The sequence below is a fragment of the Apaloderma vittatum genome, unplaced genomic scaffold (genome assembly GCF_000703405.1).
Source record: "Apaloderma vittatum isolate BGI_N311 unplaced genomic scaffold, ASM70340v1 scaffold4136, whole genome shotgun sequence".
Taxonomy (NCBI): Eukaryota; Metazoa; Chordata; class Aves; order Trogoniformes; family Trogonidae; genus Apaloderma; species Apaloderma vittatum.
Window position 1 is genome coordinate 62291 of NW_009721094.1, and position 13208 is coordinate 75498.

General features: G+C 39.9%; 1 protein-coding gene across 1 annotated transcript; it reads right to left on the reverse strand.

The window, feature by feature from the left end:
* Nucleotides 1–1337: 1337 nt before the first annotated feature.
* Nucleotides 1338–12149, reverse strand: LOC104275307 (islet cell autoantigen 1-like). The gene is made up of 6 exons (XM_009871229.1): nucleotides 12136–12149; nucleotides 10341–10378; nucleotides 7726–7897; nucleotides 5753–5825; nucleotides 3515–3638; nucleotides 1338–1542 (listed from the first exon to the last, which is right to left on the reverse strand). The coding sequence occupies exons 2-6, from the start codon at nucleotides 10355–10357 to the stop codon at nucleotides 1338–1340; spliced, it is 591 nt and encodes a 196-aa protein (XP_009869531.1). The 5' UTR covers nucleotides 10358–10378; nucleotides 12136–12149.
* Nucleotides 12150–13208: the final 1059 nt, after the last annotated feature.

Below are 13208 nucleotides of genomic sequence, written 5' to 3' on the forward strand. Positions count from 1 at the left end.
CGTTATAAACATTTCCCACAAGGCACAATAAAATACATGTCTGGTGCCACAAGACTTACAGGAATATCCCGTCCTGAAGCATTAAATAAAGATTAGATGACTAGGCTGGGCTTTCATTTGTTTCACCCCTTCCTTACCTGCTATTGTCACCGCTTCGGTTTACCAAAAAACGGCCCAGCCCAGGTGCGTGCCAGTCCTTTCCCGTTAGGACGGTTTATTCAAGCTTTTAAAACCTCAAATTAAGTATCTTCCATCTTCAAATGCTTTCAGTTGCAGATTGCTTAAGCCATCAACGAACAGGGGTTCCCCTTTTCTTAGCACACGCGTATATGGGTACACACTTCAACGCAATTTCTGTTATTAGGCCTCTGCTTTCAATTATCACACAGTTTCTCTAAATTTTTTAGTGCCTTTAGTCAAAGCACAAGCCACCACATTATATCCTAACTCCTAATAGTCAAGATTTATAAACAGCAAACTGTGAATATCTTTTAACAAAATTGGCTGTAGATCCTCACTAGCAAACGCAAAGTTCTCACGAACGCTCCTGAGCCAACTGGGACACGACCAGTCCGGACAAATTCTAGACTTGCACCCGGTAGCAAAACCTGCAGATCACCACCCAGGAACTTGTGATTTCTGGAAGCCCTTTGGGAGGGCAGGAGTTTAGCAAACTTGAGTGACACCGAACAAAGAAGATTTGTGACAAGCACATTCTTTACAGTTATCCAAGAGTCATGCGCGAGGAACTGAAATTCCAGACTTGCAACTCCTGCCCAATATCCAACAACAGCCGATTTTGAAAATGGTGGTCTCTAACTGAACCCAAAAATTTACCAGCAGATGCTATAGCATTTCTGTTATCACAGAATCATGTCAGGGATTGGAAGGGACCTCAAAAGATCATCCAGTCCAGCCCCCCCTGCCAGAGCAGGATCACCTGCTTTTGTACTTTTTAGTTGCAGAAATAAATTTTCCCTTCCCTGGCTGACAGCAGATATATTTTCTTCCATTAGTCATTCAGGCATCACAGTTAAGTATTTAAAACTAGATAACCTTCTTTAAAAACATGTATTATTTAAATTATAAATATTCAGGCTGAAGCTGAATAGACTACTGAAAAATGCCATTTCTTACTACCGTATCTTTCCTTACAGCCCACTTTCTGGAGGATACTGAATTCCACATCAGATTAACTGGACTTCAGCCACACGGAAAAGATTAGTTGCGATAAACGGCATCCTTAGCATTGCTGAATTATGTCTTCCTCAGAAGAATCAAAACCATGCTTCACTGTCATTCACCAGGCACCCCTTTCTAGGAAACTACAGGAAACTTCATACCTTCCTGAACTTTTCCATCTGTTTATAAAGATCTGGATCCAGCTCCTGAGACACATCTTTCATCCAGAGAAGAGCTCCTCTGTATTCAGTCCGATACTGTTCCATTCGGTTTACTGTCAGCCACGTGTCTGAGATGGCCCGATATCTGAAAGTCTCCACTTCTTGATACAATCTACTCAAGGGAGCACGCAGAGCTAGTCTGAGGGAAGACATGAAGGAAAAAAAAAAAGAGGAAAAAAAAATAGGAGAGGCATATGTTCAAGTTGTTCCACAAAGATCAATAGAACTACTTACACTTTACCAGCAATCAAAAAACCATACGTAGCCAAAATAGTTCACTCAGGTGTACGTTCAGATAGTTTTACAGCTTGGCTGGGGGTTATTCTGCATTAATACTCTGCAACTTGCAACCTTTCACTTACACGTGTGAGTAGAAAAGGAACCTTTTAATGTGTGTATGTGTATTTTAGTTAGTGAGGCTGCTCGTATGTATGGTATTAAAGTTCCTCTCTGCCAAGTTGCATTTAACAACTCTAAAATGTACCTCAAGTGATTTATTACTGGATGCATACCCCGGATGTGTCAGGAGGGTCACGTTAAGCCTCGCAAAAAGCACTTTGTGAGCGTTTTAATCTTCAAATGGACATGCAAATAAAGAAGTCACCTGTCAATTTGATAATTATGTGACATTTTTCCTTCTTTTTTTCTTTTAAAGGAATCTGAACAATTCCTTTGAATGTTATTTATCTTTTGGAACAACGTTGGCATTTTCTGCAATGCTTCTTCCAGTAACTACACTTCTGAAAGGCAGTAGGGGACACTGTCATCTTCCCTATGCCATCACTTCAGCTTCTGTCGGGATCTCAGAACTAGGCAGGATTACTCCAACTTTGGCTTTGTTTCGTCCTGCTGCTTCTGTTTTCCTCTCGGTTGTCAGCAGCCGCCTCACTGGAACAGGTTCAATCAGTTCCACATTAGTGCAGAGTTAGTTTCGTGTGCTACTTAGGGAGTTCCTAGACATAAGAGAATTTCTAATTTCAGCTCCAGTAACCAGCAAACTGTGTCATCTTGACCTCTAGCTACCAAGCTAGGGGTTGGCAAGAGATGCAAGTAAGAGCAGCCCCAATTTCAGCATGAGCTTGAGGTTGGCTCAAGAGAAGACAGACAAACAGCTGTCTTCAGTTTTATGTGAGTTTATTTAAAAAGATGTCTTTAAAATTCATTGAGTAAGAGACGTGATAAAATGTGAACTTCTTAGCGTGGCTTTTCTCATTCTACCAACACTCACCCAGCCATTCAAAAGAAAATTCAGTTTACGTAGCCATGTCATACACTGGGATTTCTAAAAAGCTTTATAAGGATGCAAATCATCAGTGCTTTTGCTCAAAGGCATCTTACATGGATTTTAAAGATCCCAATTCATGGCTGTTGCTGGATGTACCAACGACCAAACTCGAGCCTGAGAGAAATGTGAAATTCTCAGTATGTGATGGTTTATTTTGAGTCAAACAGCTGCACTGCTAAGCTAAACCTAGAAAGTATCACAATAGGCTAAAAGCCCCCCAGAATCCTGTAAAATGTCATGGAATACAATTTTCCCTTTCAAATGATAGTGATTTTTCTAAATTTCATAGTCCCAATACTGTTTAAAAAAACCCCAAAACATAATACTCATAATGTCACCAGGTCCCGTTACTTCTAAACTCTTTGAGGAAACCCAGGGTCAGTGAGACATCGAGAGCTCTGGGTAAAAGCGCGTTGTTCGCGTGTCCTTCTGGACTCCTTAGCTTTTACTCATTTGCTCTTACCCAACCTACATGAGCTCAGCGGCGGATCCAGGATCTTCTCCTGAAGAACTTCACGGTGTAAGGTTAAAGCAGAAAATGGCACACCTTTCTCCTCCGTCTACTTGAGGTATGAGACTCCATGAGCCAGAAAAAGGCATTCCCTTCCCCATTTTCCTGCCCTCCCAGGACCCACACACTTCCACAACACTTACACAGAGTAAGGCAGTTAATATTGCCAATACTAGAGCAGGTTTGGTCAGTTATAACTTTCCTGCCATTTGGTGCCTCACACGTGGCAAAATTAATTATGCCAAGAGTCCATACAATCAGCTGCCGTTATCCCACGTCCTTGGTAAATCAAGACGGTAATTCTGACGCATATACCTTTGCTGAGAAGAAAAGCAGAGGGCCTTTCCCGTGGCTTGCATCATTTTTCCTGCTCTCGTTTTATCCTGAGAACCCTGTGATCGAAGAAATTTCCCCAGTTCATTTTCTTCCTGAGATAGAACTAACGAAAAATAAATGAGCGGTCAAACACGTTATTTAATAGGTTCCTAACAGCTTCAAAACTGGTCTAACATCAAATAAGGCAGTCGAAACCCAAGCACCAGAGCAAAATATAAATAACTTCACAGAATCTCTACATTTAGTAAACAGAAAATCTGGCTCCCTTGAGACATTTGTTGATACACTTAACAGAAATCACAAAATGCCATCAGTGCTGACTGACGACACAAGAAACACACTATTTTTTCTCGAACAAAATAATTAGGTTGGTTAGAACACACAAAGGGCCCAGTTTTGGTTATAGGATCTTTTAGTCTTTGAGTTTTTTTGTTTCTTTGGGTTTGTTTTTAAATCTTTTATTACCACCTGGACTGCCTCAGCTGATCTTTGGTCGCACACTTTGACTGAAGCTAATTTTGAGATATATTACCCAAAGCTCATTCACTTGCTTTTCTCTTGCTCTCAATTTCTCATGTTTGACTGCAGAAATGAATTTTTCACGTGAAAAATGCAGTATTTCAGCTCAAAGAACATTTATTTTCATATATTATTTTCATATATTTTGCAAGATTATTTTACAATTTTAGCATTCTACACAATTCAAAAACTGTATTTACTTTCTATTTTTAAATCAATTTGTAATTTATTTTTAATTTTTTTTAAAAAAATTCAAATATCCAAAATATTTCTATTGCAACCTAACTGTTTCTTAAACAAGACAATGAAGGAAAAAAAAAAAGTGTTTTTACACTGAATTGCTGACTACTCCCAAACTGGGACCATGGGTTTTTATGATCTAGGGGGCTGGTTGACTCAGTCAGTTGAGGGTGGCGCTAACAACGCCAAGGTCGCGGGTTCGATTCCCGTTCGGTCCCCATGTGTTGCCTGATCTAGTCGAGAGGTGGCGTCCCTGGCGACGGGGAGGCTGGATTAAAATGATCTCTAAGGTCCCTTCCAGCTTAGGCCATTCTACGATTCTATGATCTCACAATCCTTACAAAAACATTTAATTATGGCCTCATCTATTAGTCTTTCGAAGTGGCTGTCTCCTAGAGTACCAATTTCTTCCCACTATCAAGAGGGAGAATGGTATAATATAATGAAAGAAGATCTACTAAAGCCCTTTTGGCATTTTTCCAGACCTTGACAGTGAAATCCAGTGCAGACTTGTAGCACAGAACGTGCCACACACGTCAGAGATTTCACCTGCTCCTGTGCGACACCCCTGAACTCAATACACTACTACTCTGTATTCTAATTTTACTTCCAGATCCTGCAACTTTCTCTCTGACTCTCTTCAGACTGGCAGAAGAAAATACAGGTAGAGCAGGGCTCTGAGCAACCTGCTCTAGTGTAAGGTGTGAGCTGTACGTGTTCCAACCCTGTCTTGCCATGGGGCTTGGCATCCGACGAGCTGTAAGGTCCCTCCCAACCCAAACCGTTCTGTAATTCTATAAGCATTCAACAAAATTAAATTGAAAGATGTCTTCGAAGCCGGATTCTCTTCTCCAGGTCAGAAATCAGGGTAGCAGAGAATCAAATAATATTGATTGCAGAGAACCTTTAGAGGTCCCTGAGGACAACCTGCTGGTCGAGACTTCCCAGATGAGGTCCCTGCCTCTCACTAACGACTGCCATTAATTACTGTGTACCTGTTACAGCCAAGTCAGCACTATCAAATTTGTCAAAATAGCATGGATTATTTCATTATAAAACTAGTAATAAGCCAAATATTCTTCACAGTCAATCCCCATTTAAAAAAAAAATAAAATTAAAACAGTTCAGATTGGAGTTAGGAGTTCTAAAACAAGACACTTTGGAATAGAAACAAGCCAAGCAAGTAACGGGGAAAAAAAAGCACCTTAAAAAGCAAGCTTTCTCCCATAATTACTGCTGCCTATCACTTTATAATACCAAGTGTAAACCTTAAGAATTAGGAGAACTTCAAGCAAATAAGTAAATCTGCCTTTAGCTGTCTGCAAAAAAATGTTCTCTTTGGTTTTAAATAGGATGAAATTAGTAGCTCCTCATTCTCATTTTTACTTTTCACTTGTTCAATGGTTCCATAATGCAGACCTTTGTATTATTTTAACGACTGTATTTGATCATACTTACAACAAATCCTTTTTTGATACAGTTCAATTGCTTTCAGCAACTCCATGCACGTTCTCTGAATAGAGTGGAACAGCTGATATTGAAACAAAAGAAACCAAAAAAATGTTAAGTGCATGCAAGAAACACTGATGATTAAAATACAAGAATTTTCTGTAGAAGTTATTAGGGATCACTATTTTGTTCTTGAACAATGAGCAGTCTTTCCAGCTTGAAAGTAATTTTTCTCTATCAATTGTGATTCCCTTTCAATTAAGTTATCCCCTGAAACTCCATAATTTACAGAAGGAAAATAAAGCCAAAAATAACGCTGGAAACAGATCTATTCTAAACAGCTAATAGTTAACCAAACTCGTCACTTTGGTTTTTCATTCTTTTTTCTTTCATTGATATCGTTGGATATGTGTGAAGATGTATGAATCTTTATTTCTATAAACTGGCAGTGGAGGAAAAAGTTACCAAAACATCTATTGTGTTTATCACACGTGGCAAAACGCCCACGGAATTTTTAATAGTGCCAAGTCTAGCGGGACACACTTGCGCTGGGTACGCAAGTGTGATTTAAACCCAACTTTTCACTGCTATAGCTCCAGGTTAATAATCGAATTTATAAACGGGCACTTTCCAAAGAAGGTAAAGGGGAAAAGTCCGTTCTCATTTAAGTTTGAAGATTGTTTCTAGGAAACAGAAAACTTACTACTCTCTGTCCAACCTGTAACTGAAACCGAAGCTCCACCATACCAAGCTTTACACAAAGCCAAAGGGCCTACTGGCCCAGGAACCACCTTCCTTTGCATTTGCTTGATTTTCTGTACGTTTACGCAGTTGAGAAGCTGTGCAGGCAAAAACACGCTCTTTTTTTTTTTTTTCATCTGGCAAAGACAAGCTTCCCTATTTCCAAGCCCACTCGAGCTAACAAAGCATCCTTCCCGACAAATCTGCAACACTAAGCACAGTAGTAACTCGGGTAACGCTTTTATAAAATATCGTTCCATCCTTCCAGCTTGTTTTACGTCTATAGCCTTGATTTACAATCCATCGTGGAGATCCTATAGCTAGAATCATCCCGTTGTAAGTTATCACTAGTAGAGCTGGAACGATAAAAGTTTGTTTGTTGCAAAACAGCCTCCTGTATTTCAGCTAAAACGTAAATTAAACACAATCCCAAGTCAACAATTTTCTAAGATATTGCAAGAAAATCAGTAAGACACAACCTTTACCCTTATGTAACAAAAGAATACCAATAAAACTTGGCTGGAGACCACCTTGATTATTACACTTTGGAAGCTCATTCTCTATTTTTTGAAGATGTTCAAGCTCTTCAATCTGTAGAACCTCAATTTTAGGGTTTTTTTCCAGGCCAGAGGAGGGGTAGGGGTGGTGAGGATACTGACAATAGGTCTGTATTTGTCACACAGCAGGATTCCTTCTCTTGGTGACAATTTACAGGCTTTCAGAAGCTTCTTTGGTCATAGTCAAAACTCACCTATTTGCACAAAAGCTCTAGAGAGCGGAGCGCACTACGTGCCTTGCTCCATGTTTTTCTGGTGTCTGGTATTTTATATCTGTATAAAAAGAATGTCATCTGTATATACTAGAGGATACTATTAAAAACAAATAAAATCTTAAACTGAAATAAGCAAAGGATAAAAAAATGACTGATATAAGTACAAGGGACAATCTCCTGCTCTCCTCTGCCAGCAAAAGGAAAAAAAACCTGCCCCCAAAGATAAAGATAAGAGATGTTAGGTTCCAAATCAGCTTTGAGGAATATGGGTTTTTTGTGTTACAAAATGCCACTATATTCCTTCTACTTACATAGGAACTTTTGTCAAAAATTGGAAAATATATTACAAGAAAATTATGATTAAAAAATGTATACATTATTATCTACTATGTATACACATATTAGAAGCTTGATGGAAATGAAGACATTTTAAAAATTAACAAATATACATTATGAAAACATTACAAACCTCTAGTTTTGCATCCAGATCTGCATCTGAAGCCACAACATGTTCATCTTCCTTTTTCCCCGTAACTTTTATAAGGGTTTGTTTGGTTTTCCAGTATTTCTGTTGCATTTTATTGACCACAGACTTTTCTTGGCTTTGAGCATATTGGTCATAAAATTCCCTTGGATAATTGCTAGAATATTAAGAAACAAAAATCACCAAACTTCAGTAGGATGCTTAAAAAATAAGTCTAACGTGTTAGATTAATACCTTTCCATCAAGAATATCGCATTTGCACGCAGACGCACCTATTCTAACACGCATTTCCTCACTAAGCATTGCTAACAGAGAAATTGAACTATTACTGTATTCCCCATCCTACTTGGGAAAATAATACACTGCTTCCCATTTGAATGTGTTGAACGTGTGGCACTGCCAAATAATCACCTGCAAAGAATTCTTCCCGATGCGTTACGAAATGATTTACAGCCGATGGAATGAACTTTTGGTTTTTATACAACCAACGTGAGAGCTGCAAGTGGACTAGCGGAGTTGCTTCAGCAGGCGGTAATGTTCACGCGGTATCAGCGTTGTCAGGATTTCACAGAGATCATGTTATGAAAGGGATTAGAGCACTTCTTACCCTCCCTTTTTTTCAGCTGAATAATAAAAGAATCAGAAGAACATTCTTCTCTTTCAAGCGAAAGATCGATAGCTCTCACCTTTATGCAGCGACTACACCACAGCTGTGGGTGTGTAACAGGTAATTTTTTTTTTCCAAGGATTATTTTCTACTGACAGACAATCCTGTATCTTTACAGCAGGCCTAATAAAAAGCGCAATATAAAGACAAACTCCATTTTCCACAATATTTAAACCACACTAAGATGGTTTAATAAAAAATGTGGCCTTACAATGAAATCTTCTCTTTCAGGAAGTGTTATTCCTTTATTAATTTCTGCAAAAGCGCATGCCTTTCCCCCTCTGTGCATATATAAAAAGCTGCAGTGATTGTGTAGATCTTCAGAATTAAATGGTTGCTAAACTTCACTGTATTAGATACTGGAGGAAAATTAAAAAGGCTGAGTTTATTGTGAAGGAAGATGCCTTCCACCTGGGGTTCACTACTTGAGACACTGCCCACTAGCTCTGCTCACGACGCGCAGAAAGCTCAGGGACGCTCCCCCAGGAGCTCTTCAGACTCAACATCAAATCATGTACAGACACACACACATCATATATATATAGATACAAATATATATATGCTCGCTGTGAAATGCTACCACCATGCTGAAACAACACGCCACTGGTACACGTGTTCCCCAAAAGCGCGCCGTATCTGCCCCTACATAGTTACTAGTGACACGGTGTAACCCGGAAAAGACGTTTGTTTCACAGGGGTTTGTTAGTTGCTTTCCTTATTTTTTAATCAATGAGTCAGGAGACAGTGCCTTAATCCCCAAAGAGATGGCAGGAAACGAAACTGCGAGCAAGAACAAAATTCAAAATGCGCTTATGCGCTGCATTTCTTTGCCTCGTCCCTAAACTTTAAAAGTGAAGTTATTTACCCATTTAATTCTACTCAAACATTAGTTCCAAGAGTTTAATTTATTAATTTTGTTCAAATTAAAATGAATGCCATATTTCACGTGGAATTTTGTACAATTACACTCTCTGACAAGAGGGAGCCTATCAAGTTAGGTGAAGCCTATATTGACCTGGTACACGCTTCACTTTGAACCTCTAATGTATCAAGATGAACCCCCTGCATTATGAGAAAACAGAATATGAGAGTTCAATATAAATTGCATTACTCTAAAAATAATAAAAAAAACCAACCAAAAAGAATGGGACTGCTCACGAGGTAGTATAAAACCCCAGCTGTCTCGCTCGTTGTGTGCTTTAACTTGTGCTACAGCTGTGCAAATAACCGATATCTCAGTTCAGTGGTCAAGTGAAGAAAACACCATAATTCATCTATTGTCAACCAGCCGTGGTATCTACTTCACTTAAGGTCATCAGAAATTCAGGGGGTATCATGAAAGGGAGAAAAATGCGTTATCAATACTAGGTCACTCCAAAAAATTAAAATGTTGCAATTCCTTCCAACTGAAGGAATAAGAGGAATATAGTATTTTATCACTACAGAGAAATTCGGCTTCTAAATTCATTCAGAGAATTTACTGGCTCCTGCTTATGCTCAAGATAATGAAAGATTTATAATCACATTACTGAAATATTTGGTGGACAATTTTTACAGGTAGAAAATTGTGAATACCTTTTAAATGGATTTTGTGTCAAGCAATCATGGACATACTTAGGTTTTGTTAAACAATCAGAAAATACAACTAAAATAGGAGGTACTTGACTCTGAAGTTGATGACCACAGATAAACCTCTTGGAATGCACAGGAAATCGAAAAACAGAAAACTGAGAATAGGCTACTTTTCTATCTAGTCAATTAATTTGTTTTTCCCTTCTTTGGCAGTTCTTTTTAAACAGAATATCTACCCGTGACTTCATATAAACACTAGATGCCAGAACATTATGTGCGATAGTCTCTGGCAGTGACAAATCAGCACGTTAAACGCAATCAGCTCTTCAGATTAAGAAAAAAAAATACTAAAGGTACTTACTACTTATGACCTTCCATGTTTCTCGTTTTCTTCAGACACTTAAAGACAATAAGAAATTATCAGTTAATACAAACATCTTTCAAGCATAATTTTCAAGTTAGACACTAGAAAATCCCTACCTTTCCGCACTGCCAATTATTACGCTGGAGCATCTTGTTTACCACACGATGACAGAACACTTTTCCATCTGGGGACCAAATGCTTTCTTCGGGTAACACACGATCCTCGCTTAAATCCATGACAAACACATTTAAGTGGTGTCGCTGATGTTGCCAGTTATTACGTTAGCAAATTTTCCAGGCAAGAACAGATTTACCTGGCATAAATTCAGTGCCTTCTGATGAGACAAGCCAAAATTATCAACGCTAGGCATCTTTCTCAGTCAAGTTTTTCTTCCCTGAAGTTTTAGCTACAACAAAGTTTGTTTAGTTTTTTTCCACCCATATCCCAGTGTCCCACTGATCCAATTTTTAAACACACTAGCTACATCATGCCCGAGCCACGGATGCAAAATTTAACCACCACATGGTTTTTCTATGAGGGACACCACGATTCCTGAGAATAGAATACGATTTGTGTGCATTTGCACTTCAGATTTTATAAGTTAATGCCTCCAGCTTGGATACTCAAGTCTCTTGGTGTCCTTCGAGCGGACCAGATGGCGCGCACATCACTTCCCACCAGGAGCTGAGCACACACTCCTGCCAGGCCAAATTTACAAGCAAAGCCAGACACACCTTACAAACAGTGAGCACCTGGCTCCTCCTCTGCTGCTTTCAGAGAGGATTCAGTCCTCCAGCATAAAGCCAGCGTGCGAACGGAGGCACTGGAGAGGAGATCGAAAAGCAGCTGCTCAGATGGAGCTACTGGGAAACGACCTTTGGTGAGATCAAACACCAAAGCTAAGATGGGAAGCTGATTGACTGAGAAAACTGCAGTGGAAAAAGCAGTTAGGAAGGTAAAGGCACCGTGAATTTGGGCACTAATTTGGGCAAAAGAGAAAAGGGGCTGCAAGCAGGGATGTGACACTGGGAACAGATGTAGCACGGTGCCGCTTACAGACAGCGCGGTGAGCGGCAAAGGGGCTGGAACAGATTGCAGGAACACCAACAACGGAACGCAAACAACTCGAGCGCTTCTTGCACTTCCATGTGGAGTCAAACGGAGCCAAATCCCAGATTTGCGATTCTAACCTCTCTGCTGCCAGTACCTGTGAAGCTTCCTGGCAAAGCTCCACGAGATGCTGCAAGATTATATCAGAGCAGGAAATCTTCCTGAACGGGAATTTTTGTGAAGTGCTCAGAAGCGCGGCAGGAGAGACCTTGAGAAAATTCTTAACTCTTGCCTTCAGAGCAGAGTTTAAATGTAAAGGCCAAGAGCTCAACAACAAACAAAGAGGAAAAGAATTGTTTCAGATTGGGTTTCCTGTTACAGCACCGTTGAGTCAGGCAATATATGGAATGGACAGCATCGGGCATGGCTTTGCTGTAGCTTCTAGAGCCATAAGGCACAGGCAACATCAACCCCAGTTTGCTAAGCCCCTTTATGCTTGACTTTAATGTTTTCATACGGGTCCTCCTTAAGTCAGCTGTGGGTGTGTGCAAGTGAGATAAGAACACAGGATTTAGCCTGTATACACATCCATGACTCAGTTATTGGGCAGCACGCTTGGTTTGACAGGAAGAACAGTCTATCTGGATGGAATAACGTGAATGTTATGTGGAAAATGTGTAAAGGGCCAACACAGGGAACAGGTCTAAGGCACTGACTGACCTTATAGACTCTCCGCGTTCACCTGACTCTCCTGGAAACCAGAGTAACACTGCACTGTGACCCCTGTGGCTACACACACAAGAAAAAGCAGAGTATGCTTGCTTTCTAAGAGCTATCCACAATATTTTCAGCTGTTGTTCATTTTCACTCATAGCTGAAACTTGTAACACTAATAGTTTGCATTCTTCCGATATTGCTACATTTATAATGTAAATTGTCCCTGCAGTCACTTGACAGGGCCATAATTTATTTACGTTTGTAATCTCTAACTTTACGTTGTTACTGTCTATTCCAAGTCCAGGAACCAAAGAGGGTTACAATATTGGGTCAGTTGTAAAAAAGGACATTATTAAAAGCATCTGGGGTAGCTGAAAGCAGTGAGATTTTTCTAAAGAAATCCCAAAGCCATATGTCTAGCCACAGAAATTGAAAAATGCTAATAAAAGGGGACTGGAAACAGCCTAGGGAAGTACCCAGGAATTAAAAGGAACACTTCATAACCACATAATGTAACAAGGAACCCCTACAGTTGTGAAACACTGGCCCTGAGGCTGCAGAGAGACACCAAGGAGTGAGCACATAACCTTTGACTGCTTTAGGTTTTGAGCTCTTAGGCTTTCAAAGAACAGGATATAAATGTCCTGAACAGAAGTAACAAGAGTTGCTCTTCGCCAAAGCTGGCTACAAAGGAAGCGCATGACCCTAACTAGAGTCCACCGACACCTTCCCCCAAAAACTGCCACCAAACTTAAAGTTAACCTGTGCCATCATACAGTTCTATACATACAAGCAAGCTTAATTTGCCACAAGGAGTTGAGGAGAGGGACCTTTTTTCTTCCCAGTGTATTAAGACTAAAAAAAAATTTCAATGAATATTATGATGACACTGATTTTGTTTTTTTTTTTACAAAAAAAAAGGGAAAAGCACTCACCACCCCATCGGGAAGCATTTGTATTGGAGAGCTCCCACTGCCTTTGATGGCAGAGTTACACTTGTGGTCTCCAGGACAGCCTTCCTTTATCTCGGCAAATAAAACCCAGGGATGCTCTAGACACGGAGGAAGGATCTCTAAGGTCCCTTCCAGCTAAGGCCAT